Source organism: Achroia grisella, unplaced genomic scaffold (assembly GCF_030625045.1).
Source record: "Achroia grisella isolate CSIRO2021 unplaced genomic scaffold, CSIRO_AGI_Agris_v1 utg567, whole genome shotgun sequence".
NCBI lineage: Eukaryota > Metazoa > Arthropoda > Insecta > Lepidoptera > Pyralidae > Achroia > Achroia grisella.
In genome coordinates this window covers 2,157,310-2,171,696 of record NW_026712947.1, presented here as the reverse complement: position 1 = coordinate 2,171,696, position 14,387 = coordinate 2,157,310, and the positions used below count along the sequence as shown (strand labels likewise).

Genomic DNA, 14,387 nt, shown 5'->3' with positions numbered 1-14,387 from the left:
AATTGGAGTATATATCTGTTTTTTATATTATAATAACAAGTTTTTATATCAAGGATCGTACAAAGGAGTTTATTTTTATTTTTGCAATTCTTTAGAATAAATTTATTTAGTATGTTAGCCTTAGCTTAGTCTGTTTGTAATATTGAAATAACCGTCTTTTACTACATGCATATGAATATAAATACGGTACACCAGAATAACATCTTTTACTATTTCTGTAGGTCTGTCTGTCTGTTTGTTCCGCCTAATCTCTGAAATCTCTAAAATTTATCGGCTAATCTCTGTGGGACCTATTTTGACGGGACTTTATTGGAAGGTAGCTGATGTAAGAAGTAATTTAGGCTACTTTTATTTTAGAAAAAATCTTATGGTTTACAAAAATAAAGTTAAATTCCATGCGGACAAAGTCACGGGTACAGCTAGTACAACATAACATATGTATATAGAAGGCATGTTCAATACATTATAATTATTATATTAAGAAAGACAAGAGCTCGAAATTACACAAACAATAATGTTCAATCTGGACTAATTGTTATTTGTTCAATTGATCAGTAGGTTTGTACATTAGTGTTGCCAGCTGTCTGTCTGTCAGTGTCTTGGGACGGTATATTAGTGTTGCCAACTTTCTGCTCGTTTTACCATTACCACCTCCGCTCCTTCTGTACTAGGACATGTCCTAGTTTTTTTTTGTGGATGATAATGGAATGGTACACCCGCCTGCGCTAACGGTTTACGCTGGCGGGGCACCAGTGGAGGATGATAAGATGAGCATGAGGTCAGGTAGTTAGCGCAACGTGACAAATTCACCAGGAATTTAACACGATGGTTCCCAGAGGGAACCGCGAGGAGGTCGACCTGACATGGTACATTGCTAGGATCATCCACATCCATGTCAGTTGTGTAGTGTCTTGGGACAGCATATTAGTGTTGCCAGTCGTCCTCTTTTACCAGGACATGTCCTAGTTTTGTAGTGTCTTGGGACGGTATATTAGTGTTGCCAACTTTCTGCTCGTTTTACCATTACCACCTCCGCTCCTTCTGTACTAGGACATGTCCTAGTTGTGTAGTGTCTTGGGACGGCATATTAGTGTTGCCAGCCGTCCTCTTCTACCAGGACATGTCCTAGTTTTGTTGTCTTGGGACGGTATATTAGTGTTGCCACCTCTCTGTTCATCTTTTATCAGGACATGTCCTAGTTTTTGTAGTCTGGGGACGTTCTGAACAGTTTTTAAGAAGATACTGGGTTTTAAAATTTCGAAGATTTTTTTTATACAACTTATATATCAAATTCTCGTTTAACAAGTGTTACCATACTCCTCTGAAACGGCTTGAACGATTTTGATGAAATTTTATATTTTTATTCAGTAGGTCTGAGAATCGGTTACTATCTATTTTTCATACCCTTAAGTGATAAGGGTTGTCCACCCTTAACATTTTACTTCTATTTTTTGGACATTTTTTTTTATTTCTCGTTTTTTTTATATTACTATGATGGTAAACAAGCATACGGCCCATGTGATGGTAAATGGTTACCGTAGACTATGAACGCCTGAAACACCAGGGGTGTCACGTGCGCGTTGCCGACCCTTAAGAAACCTTAATATACCTCTTGAAAAACCCCATGCTGTAGTCTCCACAGTAGTTCATTCCACAATCTAAGTGTACGCGAGAGGTATCTCCTTTGTTGTGGGATTAAAAAAATAAAGAAGGATAAAAGATAAAGAAAGTAAAACCACAGTATTGTGTCTGTAATATAATAATTTTAATCATATAAAAATACAACAGTAATTAATATCCGCAAAATTGTTACTGCGGCCGCTCCGGTCTCGTGCTCTTCGGCAGGATTATACACAATAGTCCACTCGCTGTAACAGACAGACAAACATTTCAGTTTACATTCAGTTATAAATTCAAACTTCAAAAATCATTTATTCATGTTGGACATTTTAGCCGCTTATGAACGTCAAGTTTTTACATTATATATTTTTTCCCTACCGTCCAGTTCGGTATATGGATCCAATTGAGAAGAACTGGCAAGAAACTCAATTGAATTACTATTTTAAAAGCCAGTTTATTTACAACGTATAGGTATTTCTAACATTAAATGAAAATCCCGTACATGAACAACTATTGCCATGCACGCTCGTCATTCAAGTAATCATTTAGTGAGTAATTGGCTTTGCTCAGTAAATATGATTTAACAGATGTTTTGAATTTATTTAAGGGTAATTCCAATATATCCTTTAGTATCTTATTGTAAATTTTTATACCTATTCCCATAAAAGACCTATTGACTTTTTCTAAACGATACTTGGGGACAGCAAGTTTGTCTTTAAATCTAGTATTAATATTATGAATATTGCTGTTTTTTGGAAATAAGTCAAGATTTTTATGAACATATAAGATATTTGAATATATAAATTGAGAAGCAACGGTGAGAATATTTTCTCTCTTAATGAGTCACGACTCTTCATACAGTAGATCGCTCGAATGGCACGTTTTTGTAATATAAATATGTTTTTAATATCTGCCGCTTTTCCCCATAATAACATTCCATAAGAGAGTAAACTATAAAAATAACTAAAATACACTAATCAACTATATAATATAAAAAAAAACTAATACTGTAACTTTCGTATACCTATATCCACGACTTTCTGAAATTGTAAATCGCAATCGACGTGATATTGACAAATTATGTATAAAAAATCTACGACAAAGTTTATGTATGACATATAGGAACTAAAATATATAATAAGTTACCTAAATACTTAAAGGACCTTCCCAATAATGTATTTAAATATAAATTAAAGAGGTTGTTGATTGACATATGTAATTACAGTTGAATTTTTTGGATGATAAATTTGACAAAATATTTTATTAGTTTTATATACTTAAGTACATGTACTTAAGTTATAGTTTTTGTATTATTATGATATTGTTCTATTTTTATTATTATTTGACATTTAAATTTAATATTTTATTGTAGCATTTAAGTATATTGTATGCCATCTAGGATAAACATGTCGGACAAATTCCTTCTATATGTTATAACATCTGCTTATGTACCACGCATGTTTTACAAATAAAGACTCTTGAATCTATACCTAATTATATTAAAAACCTTAAAAATATAAATGACTAAATTGAAATATTACGATTAGATTTTATTTAATTGAATTGTTAGTTTGTATTCACACACTTAAACTTAAAAATGTAAAGTAACAATAAAATTATTTAAAAGCGCAACACGCAAGTTTCTCGCTCGTTCTTCTTGTGATGGGACAGCTTTCCGAATGAGCGGTAGATTAAAAAAAAATGTGATGCCTATTCAAAAGTGCTTCAATGTAAGCTTATTTGAATAAATGATTTCTATTCTATTCTATTCTATTAATATCCCAGGATAATTCACACAGCGCCATCTAGCCCCAAGAGCTTGTGTTATGGGCATTAGACAACTGATACAAATACATAAATACATACAAACAATAATAATCATGAATAAAAATGTTTGTAGGCCAGGAATCGAACCCGCGCTCATCGGAAGTAAGGCGTGTTAAACCGCTAGAGCATCGAAGCCGTAAAATATAATTACTTAATATATAGGTACTTACTTATGAGGAAAGTACCAAACATGTAGATAGGCACTACGCAGTGGTGGTCGACCAGCGCGCCAAACACCACGTTGCCGACGATGGCACCCACGCGGCCACACATCACCGTCACCGCCATTGCGGTCGCACTGCAAGCAAATACCATCTTTAGCACCAAACGCCAGATTTAACACCAAACACCAGTTTTAGCACCAAACGCCACTTTCAGCACTAAACTCTATTGGTAACACCAAAACACCAGTTAGCACCAAACTCCAGTTATAGCACCAAAAGACTGTTTTATCACCAAATACCAGTTTTATCATCAAATGCCAGTTTTAGCAACAAACACCAGATTTAGCACCAAACTCCAGTTATAGCACCAAAAGACTGTTTTAGCACCAAACTCCAGTTCTAGCACCAAAGTTTTAAAACTAACAAAAGTTTTAAAAACTCCAAGCACCAAACTTCAGTTCTAGCACTAAACGCCAGTTTTAGCACCAAACGCCAGTATTAGCATCAAATTCTAGATTTAGCACCAAACGCCAGTTTTAGCACCAAACGACACTTCTAGTACCAAATGCTAGTTTCGATGCAAATGTAGTGACTTGGTATAAATGACAATGAAACTACTGTATAGTATTTTTTACTTTAATGCTTTTGACGCTCGAACCTAGAAGGTTTGAACATCGGCTCAGGCCATCGTTATTTCGATCACCAAACAACAATGGCCAGTTTTAGTACCAAAATCTAAAATTGTACTTTTTTCTATTTTTAGTCTCAATCAGCTTTCTTTGTAAACTGTACTTCGGTCTACAGAGTAAGATATAGCTAAATGACAGAGTAGGGAGCCTCAACAGTTATTGTGTCACCCGGATTTATTCTAGCGACCTTTGCATCTGTAACACGACGGAAAACCAAAAATGACTAGGATATTACAATTAATTTACAATTACGATTAAGGTTGTTGATATACAGTCGGTTTTTGATTTCTAAGTCCATCAGACTAAAAGTTGCACCAGGTAACTGACATTTATAGTGTCCAAGTAAGACACAAACTTGACTACTACCGACTGTATATCAGCGCCCTAAACTTTGATTTGAATACTTACGCAACTTTGGTGGGGAATATTTCACAAATAACACAGAACAGCACAGCTTCTGTGCAGCTGACTATCGCCTCGAATACGCAGGAGAGGATCAGGTTCTCGAGCGAGGAGCGCACCAAGTTCAAACCAAGTGCAGCCAGGCCCGAACTGATAAGCATCATCACTGTCACAGACAAACAGAGAAAAGACAACAATAAATAACCCTGGACAATTAACACAGCGACATCTAGGCCCACGGTAAGCAGAGCTTGTGTTATGGGTACTAGACAACTGATATAAATACGAAGATATTTTTTTTAATACATAATATACATAGAAAATACACAGCAACCCTTATTTCATTAAAAAGTAGCCTATATCCTTTGTCAGGGTCTAAACTATCTGTGTACCAAATTTCGATTTAACGTCAATGGTTTCGCGTAAAATGACAAACAGATGACAAACATATTACTTTTCATAATATTAGTAAGGATAAAGATAACCGTCTCTTGAAATTCAGTTGAAAATGCATTAAAATGTCCTTTGTCAGTAGGTAATGGCTATAACTATCTGTTTTATGTAATAAATTTTGTTTTATATTATGTAATGACATAGTTTCGGTTCAATGGTTTCGGCGTCCATAGTGAATAGAAAATCATTTATTCAAACAAACAGACAGACAAACAGATCTTCTCATCACAAGAAGAATAAGAAACTTGTGTGTTGCTCTTTTAAACAATCGTTGTAAGTTCACATTTTACAAGTCGAAACGTGTGAATACAAACTACCAACCAGCACTAATTTATTTAGGCTCAAATATAAAAACACAATAAGATTAAATCAGTCGTAGTGATAAGAGCAGACCAGTCCCTACAAGCAGCACTCGTTCACGATTATATTTGACATATCATAAGAGTCTATAATAGACCTACATGAATAAAGATATTTTGAGTTTTCTTACCAAGCATAAGCTTCTTGCCCACTAAGTTGATGGTAATACCAAGACACAGAGCTGTAGGCAGACAGCTCAGAGCGACAAGTAACGTGTGCGTATATACATTATCATCCAGGGACTCGGATTTGCTCTGTAAGAAATAAGAAATGTTATTCGGAATTGTTTATAATTTGTAGAGTTTTGTACCTAATTATATTTATTTGTGAAAAATTACGCGAATATATTCATTAACTCGTTCAAAGTTTAATCAGAATGTAATGCAGCCCCCTGCGCGAACCAGCCTATTTAGTAATAGTTAGTATCTATATGATTTGGATACTAAACTACTCACCTCCAAAATGTACAGTTATTATCTATATATATAGTTGTATTTATATAATTTGATTATTATTAAAATTACAAAGTTATTATCTATATAATTTGGTTATTAAATAGCAAATTATACAGTTAGTATCTATATAATTTGGTTATTAATCAACTCTCAAAATGATATAATTTGGTTATTAAATAGCAGTTAGTATCTATATAATTTGGTTATTAAACAGCTCACCTCAAAATTATACAGTTAGTATCTATATAATTTGGTTATTAAACAGCTAGCCTCAAAATTATACAGTTAGTATCTATATAATTTGATTATAGAATAACTCACCTCAAAATTATACATCTATTTTCTAATATAATTTAGTTACAAATAAACTCACCTCTAAATTTACAGTTAGTATCTATAATTTACTTATTAAACAACTCACCAGCAAATTATTAGATTCGTTTCGGACTTTGAGTGAGACCTCACACACTCCGGCAGACACGTCGGGGTACAGAGACGAGAACTGGCTGAATCTCTCGAACAGATCCGGAAACCACATCATTAATGTGTAGTAACTGGAAAACAATACAGGTAGATATCAGATTATTATAATATACTAGCAGACCCGGCCACGCGTTGCTGTGGCTAAGGTACTTGAATAAAATAATCCCATCAAAAACATAAATGTGAAATGATAGCCGAGTTTAATATTATGATATATGCCTTGATTGTTGACTTCTACGACAAAAGAGGTGAGATCTAAATGGGTGCCAAGTTCAATGGTCTGTCCTGAAATGTATTTATAACAATATAAAATATCATTTCTTCTTATAAATTAGGATAATATACTGTAGCCTAAGTTCTAACTTGGCTAGTTTTGGATAGATGTATGTTGATGTTTTTGATAGATGGATGGAGGTTTATGTGAAGGAGTTTTTTAGTTATGAGGGGATCAAAAGTGGCTCCAAATGGTTCGTGTAAATATACACACGGTGCTGCTTGCCAGTTTACTTGAAACTCGGCTTGACACGCTGCCGCGTGTCTAGATCTTTCAAGTTGGATCGAATTGCACAGAATGTGCAAATCAAATTTGCAATCCGTTCAGTAGTTTAGTAGTCCATCGCGACAAACATCGTGACACGAAATTTATATATATATATAAAGAAGATTAATATAATTTATTTATTTATAAGTCTTTAAATATATTTAATAAAATATCTAAATGGCTGGACAAGGGATCGATCGGCTGTAAGTAACAAATTAAGTAATTCAATTGAGTTTCTTGCCAGATCTTCTTAATTGGATCTGTATACTGAACTGGACGGTAGGGAAAAATATATAATATAAAAAAAATATGTTCATAAGCGGCTAAAAAGTGAATAAATGATTTTTGAATTTTTTTTAATTAACATTTTATGGATGGATATCCGAAATAAATGAATAAATAAAATATAATAACCCTGGACTTCACATACAGCCATTTAATCCAATTTCTTTATAATGGATGGTAATGAAATGGTGCATCCTCCTGCGCTAACGGTTTGCTCTGGACACCAGTGGAGGATGATAAGATGAGCAACGAGGTCAGGTCAGTTAGCCCATCGTGACAAATTTGTCATCATCAGGAATTTGTCGCGATGGTTTCCCGGACGAACCCCATACAGGTTTACTGTGCACTGGAAGGTCTAATGGTGACCCTTGAACAGTGTCACGGCTGTCACATGATAACGTGATGCCTTAGGCATATTGCTATATAGGCGACGATCACCGCTTACCGTCAAATAGATTTTTCTTTTCGGACTACTCTAATGATGTTGGTCACGCCAGGCCAGCTGCCTTTACAGCTTCACCGGACGATAGGGAGCGAGTGCAGATGGCACTCCAAACCAAGGAAGGACTTATGGAGCGGCTGAATGCCAAGGCTGAAGGGTTTGAATCCTCGGCTCAGGCCGTCGTAATTTCGATCCCCGTTTGAATTGGACAAGTGATCAATCAGCCTGCTTGCCATTCCGATAACGTAAAAATATCTACAATTTAAAACAAACTATAGTACCTGAACATAAGACCGAAGTCAACAAAACAGCAGAGCACCAGGAGGCCTATGTACGGCGGAGTCACCAGCATCTTCTTTCGGATCCAAAAGGCTTGCCAACGCTGGTTCCAGGTCAGGGGAGCTTTCGTCTCATTGCCGTTGTTATCTGCTGATACCACTTCCTCTTCATCACCATCACCTCCGCTTATCATCGATTCAATCTAAAATTAATTGTCATTAAATCTATAACCTCAGGACTATTCACACAGCGCCATCTAGACCCAAGTTCAGCTAGCTAAAGCTTGTGTTATGGGTACTAGATGACTGATACAAATACATAGTTTTTTTTTGTAAATAATTACATTTTTTACTACATGCATATGAATATAAATACGAAAATAACATATTTTACAATTTTTGCGAGTACAGCTAGTCTATACATACAAATAAATATGGAGTGTCTGTTTGTAATATTGAAATAACCGTTTTTTACTGCATGCATATGAATATAAATACGGAATATACACCAAAAAACCACTTTTTAAAATGTTTGTCAGTCTGTCTGTCTGTCTATATGTTCTGGCTAATCTCTGAAATGGCTGGACCGATTTTGACGGGACTTTTATTGACAGGTAGCTGATGTAATAAGGAGTAATTTAATCTACTTTTATTTTAGAAAAATTCTCTAATTAACTTTTTTATTAAATTCCATGCGGACGAAGTCGCGAGTATAGTTAGTAAAAAATAAAAGAATACAGGTTATAGAGATATAATGTCTTAGTTAACAAAACTAATAGTTGGTTTAACTCACAGGGAAGTCTTTTTCATTCAACTTAGTGTTCACGACGAAGATTTTCTGCAGAACATGTAGCGCCTGCTCAGCTCTGTTCGCATGAAGCAAGTACCGGGGGCTCTCCGGGAAGGGGATGAGAAGTAGCACCACCAGGAGGCTGGGGATGCCGCAGGCTGCGACGAACACCCGCCACGAACTGTACTTGAAGTCTGAGCCTTCTGCAGTCAGGTTGAAGGTCTCGCCTCTGATGATGCCGTACGCGATACCTGGAAGAAACCTTTGGATTATCACTCTTGTTAGGTGATCGAAGACATATATAGCATCTGTGAAAACATAAGAAAGTGTAGAAAATATCTCGGGACGTGTAGAAATCTTACTAATATTATAATCGCTAAAGTTTGCGATTATTACTGGATACAAGGCTGTATGGATGTTTGTTAGTCTTTAACGCAAAAACTACTTGAAGGATTTGTGTCCCCAACACAGGAAAGAACGATCCCCAAACATGAAACCTGGATCGTGGTTCCTTTGGCAGGTACCAGGTAACAAAGGTGTAAAAAAATTCATATCAAATTCGTTATTTTAAGAAACTTAATAAAACTTTATTTTATAAATAAACAGTATATATAAAATAATAAATAGGCTATAAATATCATGAAACCCGAAAGAAACCGCGGGCATATCTAATGTGTATCAAACGAAACCTGAGCTTGGGTACGATTTTTCTAATTTCTATAATTAGTACAAAACAAACCATAAAGTAGAAATAGTTTTTCTCTAAAGTAATATCATTTTAAGTACAGCTTTATATTACGTATCTTCTACAGCCTTTTTGTACTGCAAAATGGATAAGAAAGTGTCGGTACTGTATTAAAACAAATTCTTTATTAATTATGTGAGTATAGTCTATCAAATATTACGAAATCATAAGAATGAAGATACCCTTTTATATATATACTAGCTTTTGCCCGCGGCTTCGCTCGCGTTATTTACGCCCTTAGGGGTGGAATTTATCAAAATCCTTTCTTAGGGGATGCCTACATCATAGTAGCTTAATGCATGCAAAGTCTCAGCCCAATCGGTTTAAAATTGACAAAGTTTCATACAAACCTTCATCCCCTTGGGGATAGAATTAATAAAAATCCTTTCTTAGCGGATGCCTACGTCATAACATCTACCTGCATACCAAATTTCAGCCCGATCCGTCCAGTGGTTTGGGTTGTGCGTTGATAGATCACTATGTCAGTCACGTTTGAGTTATATATATTTAAGAAGATATGGGAAATGATTGAAATCGCGGATAAGAAAGGGGTATAATATAGACATGTGTTCGTAAATATATCTTAAACCTTAACACCAGCGCAAAGAGGTTTAGGATTCGACGACTTAAGACAGATGTGCCTGGCGAGGAATGTCTAGGAGAGCCGACACTAAATGATATAGGAAGAGACTAGTCTATCAGTATGATAAAGAGTTGCTTGTTTAAAAAAACATTTTAGTTATAACTCACCCGGCAGAAGTATAGTGCCGAGGGTCCAGAACACTTCCAGCCGGCACAGCATCACGTCTCTATGACGCAGCGAGAGGAAGTCCCCGAAGTACGGGAAGATGAGCCCCGTGGCACCGATGATGCCGAAACCGGAGAAGAATCTGCAAACGTGGTAAATCTACAACGAATAGTTACGTCAACAATGGAAGATATGGGACGCGCTCTTACCATGAAGTTGACGATTTTGTAATTTAAATAACGTCATAACCGAAATTATTCTTCTGCCTTTACACTGACGCTCTTTTACACGCGAATCGCCTTTCACGCGGGAAAGAGTGTGCATGTAAAGTACACAAAAGCTGCCTTTACACGACTCGTCCTTTCGCGCGAAAAGTCAGTGCTTGCAATCGTGCGTGATTCCATGAAGTTGACGGTTTTGTAATTTAAATAACGTCTAACCGAACCGAAATTATTCTTCTGCCTTTACACTGACGCTCCTTTGCACGCGAATCGCCTTTCACGCGGGAAAGAGTGTGTATGTAAAGTACACAAAATCTGCCAGTACACGACCCAACCGTTGTTTCGCCCGGAAAAGCCAGTGCGTGCAATCGTGAGTGATTGCATTAAACTAGTTTTTGTGTTTGCGAGTGATTGCGTGTATGATTCATATCATTACAGTTATTTTTTATTCCACAGACACTTTAAGGATTTATAATTTATCAGTAATTCAATAATTATGTTTTTGCTGTGAGGTCAGATTATTATATAATTAATGACCGTGCTTAAGAAAGCTATTCTCATTCTTTTTGTCTACCATTACAAGCTCATTCTTTCCTGCGTGAGAGAAGATTTGCGCGCGAAAGATTCATATCATGTAATGGCATTTTTTATTCCACAAATCTGATAAGGATTTATAATTTATCAGTAATTCAATAATTATGTTTTCCACAGATATTATATAATTAATGACCGTAGTTATTCATGAATATTCTCATTCTTTTTGTCTACCATTACAAGCTCATTCTTTCCTGCGTGAGAGAAGATTTGCGCGCGAAAGACCATATGTGTAATGGCACATCAAACAAATTGAGGACAAAATGATAACCTATCAAGATTCTATAGTTTCTATGTAAGAAATTCAAGATAACATAACATTACATAGTTATTCTAATCGTTCTCTTTTCAATGATAGGATAATTTTATACATTTGCAATATTAAGACTGCACTTGAAACTAGGATAGAGAATTGAAGAGAATTAGACAACTCTCTTTAATTCTCATTTGGGTAGAATACAGTTATTTTTATGAAACAAATAATACAAGCAAGCAGACATGTAACGCTGGTACTCTTAATGCATTGTTATCATCTTACTGGTCACCTTATATCTTTTTATATGTGTCTATAACTGCTTCTGCTTATGTGAAAAAAGAGAAAAATATGTCTAGATGTATATTTTTTTAATTTGTCAAATTCAAATTCAAAAATCTTTTATTCATGTAAGACATTTTAGCCGCTTATGAACGTCACATTTTTTACATTATAATTTTAATTTTTTCCCTACCGTCCAGTTCGGTATATATAATAGATCTAAAGGATATGAAGGGAATAATAATAATATGTCTATTCTGTATTATGTTTTTATCTGTAATCTGTATTATTCTGTATCCTAATTGCGTATAATATAATTTTCAATAAATACTATTTGAAAAATAAAGAAGGATTTTGAAAGTCTCTGTTACTGAATAATATGTATAATTAAAACAACATATTTTTAAAAACAACACTAATACATACTTCTTTAAAAAAAAATAAGTAGAGTAATATAATGTAATTGTAAAGATACCTGCAAGCCAAAAAGGCTGGAAATGACTGAACAACACTGGAGAGGAAAGCTGCAAGGGCGTCCAGTAGTAGGGCTCCGATGATGGCCTTCTTACGGCCCCGGGCGTCAGCTAAATTGCCCCAGAAATATGACCCCACGCACATCCCTACAAAAATTATTATTTATTTACTGGCAATTTTTAATAGCAAATCAATGTTTCCTGGTTCTAAGCAAATACACATGTTAATATATATATTTAAGTAATCATTAAAAAATATATATTACTACATATCTACAGCTAATTTTTACCATCGATCAGTTTGGCCGAAACTGGCCTTTACCTGAATGATAGGGGGCGAGTGCAGATGGCACTTCAAAACCACGGAAAACCTACTCCATAAGATATAACTTTAGTCTAAAGGCACTATTATTCTAATTTCGGCTTAGGCCGTCGTAACTTGGATGCCAGTTTGAATTGGACGGGGAGATCAGTGAAGTGTCATTTAATTTAAAATATTGTATAATTCACGACCCTTTATATGTAAGTCGCAAGTCCTTCAGACTATAATGTTATCAAATGATGGTGAGTTACCTATGAGAGGCGTGGCAGTCAGACTCCCTTTGTCACTGGAAGACAACTCGAAGTCATTTTCAGCTGCCGGCAGCACGAAGCTCAGGGTTGTGGTGCTGAGTGCGCAGACCGCGTATATGGCACCGCATGACATCAGCAGCAGCCATTGGAACCAGCCATAACCTGGAAACAACATCATCATCATCATTTCAGGCCGGAAGACGTTCACTGCTGAACAAAGATCTCCCCCAAAAATCTCCACGATTATCAGCATCATCATCATCATCATCATTTCAAGCCGGAAGGCACTCACAGCTGAACACATGCCTCCCCAAAAATCTCCACGATAATCGGCATCATCATCATCATTTCAGGCTGGAAGATGTCCACTGCTGAACAAAAGCCGATCTCAAAAATCTCCACGACAGGCGCGGCTGAAGGCCAACTTCCGCCTGACGGATACGACTTTAGTCTGAGGGCACCGCTAGGGGTTCGAATCTCGGCTAAACCAGGGAAATCTATCGGAGGAGAGTCTATCAGTGTAGAAGAATGTTCCATCCATTTTACCACACTGTTGTGATTGTTACTCTTTCACGCAAAAATTACTGAATCAATTTTAATGTAACTTTTCAAAAATATAGCCTATACATTAGAATAACACATAGGCTATAAATTGATACATTTTTTTTTTACTTTATTATGATTTATCATTGAAAAATACAAACAACTTTCAACTTTTACGGTCAACCTCTATTATTTTTATAGCGATACTAGCTTCTAGATACTAGCCACCCCGGCTTCGCACAGGTGTACATGTATTAGACATATAAACCTTCCTCTCGAATCACTCTATCTATATGTGTTCACATACTATTATTTTTCACACACTACTACACACTTAAACTTAAAAATGTAAAGTAACAAGAAAAAATTTTAAAAGAGCAACACGCAAGTTTCTTTCTCGTTCTTCTTTCTTGTGATGAGACAGGTTTCCGAATGAGCGGTAGATTAAAAAAAATGTGATGACTATACAAAAGTGCTTCAATGTAAATTTATTTGAATAAATTATTTTCTATTCTTCTAATCTATTAAAAAAACCGCTTCAAAATCCGTTGCGTAGTTTTAAAGATTTAAGCATACATAGGGACAGACAGTGACAGCGACTTTGTTTTATACTATAAACTAGCTATTTAGCCCGGCTTCGCACAGGTGTACATGTATTACACATATAAACCTCCTGAATCACTCTATCTATTAAAAAAAACCGCTTCAAAATCCGTTGCGTAGTTTTAAAGATTTAAGCGTACATATGGACAGACAGCGACAGCGACTTTGTTTTATACTATGTAATGATAATAATTATTATTACTGGTACTTCAATTTATATGGTAAAACAATGTTGGGTCAGCTAGTTGATCTATACAAATTGAACGGATATTGAGATCACTTGCACCAATAATTGTTAATATATTCAAGTGCATATTGCACGCAAGTGATGGCCAGCCATGACACGCGATTTATAGATCTGCTAGCTACTCGCCCCGGCTTCGCACGGGTGTACATGTATTATATATATAAACATTCCTCTTGAATCATCAACAATCATATCTAATAACAAAAACCGCTTCAAAATCCGTTGCGTAGTTTTAAAGATTTACACACATATGGACGGACAGACAGCGACAGCGACGTTGTTTTATACTATGTAATGATTAGATAAATTGATTAGG

At 35.6% G+C, this 14,387-nt stretch overlaps 1 protein-coding gene across 1 annotated transcript in view; it reads right to left on the bottom strand.

Annotated features, from left to right (window-relative positions):
• Positions 1-1,750: 1,750 nt before the first annotated feature.
• Positions 1,751-14,387, bottom strand: part of LOC131848678 (synaptic vesicle glycoprotein 2B-like) — a 54,162-nt gene continuing 41,525 nt past the window's right edge. The window contains exons 3-12 of the mRNA XM_059198604.1: positions 12,679-12,840; positions 12,108-12,252; positions 10,285-10,424; positions 8,793-9,040; positions 8,003-8,202; positions 6,392-6,524; positions 5,646-5,769; positions 4,709-4,868; positions 3,618-3,745; positions 1,751-1,868 (exon numbers count right to left, since the gene is read on the bottom strand). Coding sequence (XP_059054587.1) covers positions 1,810-1,868; positions 3,618-3,745; positions 4,709-4,868; positions 5,646-5,769; positions 6,392-6,524; positions 8,003-8,202; positions 8,793-9,040; positions 10,285-10,424; positions 12,108-12,252; positions 12,679-12,840 — 1,499 coding nt within the window. The 3' untranslated portion in view covers positions 1,751-1,809. The remainder of the gene's footprint in view (positions 1,869-3,617; positions 3,746-4,708; positions 4,869-5,645; positions 5,770-6,391; positions 6,525-8,002; positions 8,203-8,792; positions 9,041-10,284; positions 10,425-12,107; positions 12,253-12,678; positions 12,841-14,387) is intronic.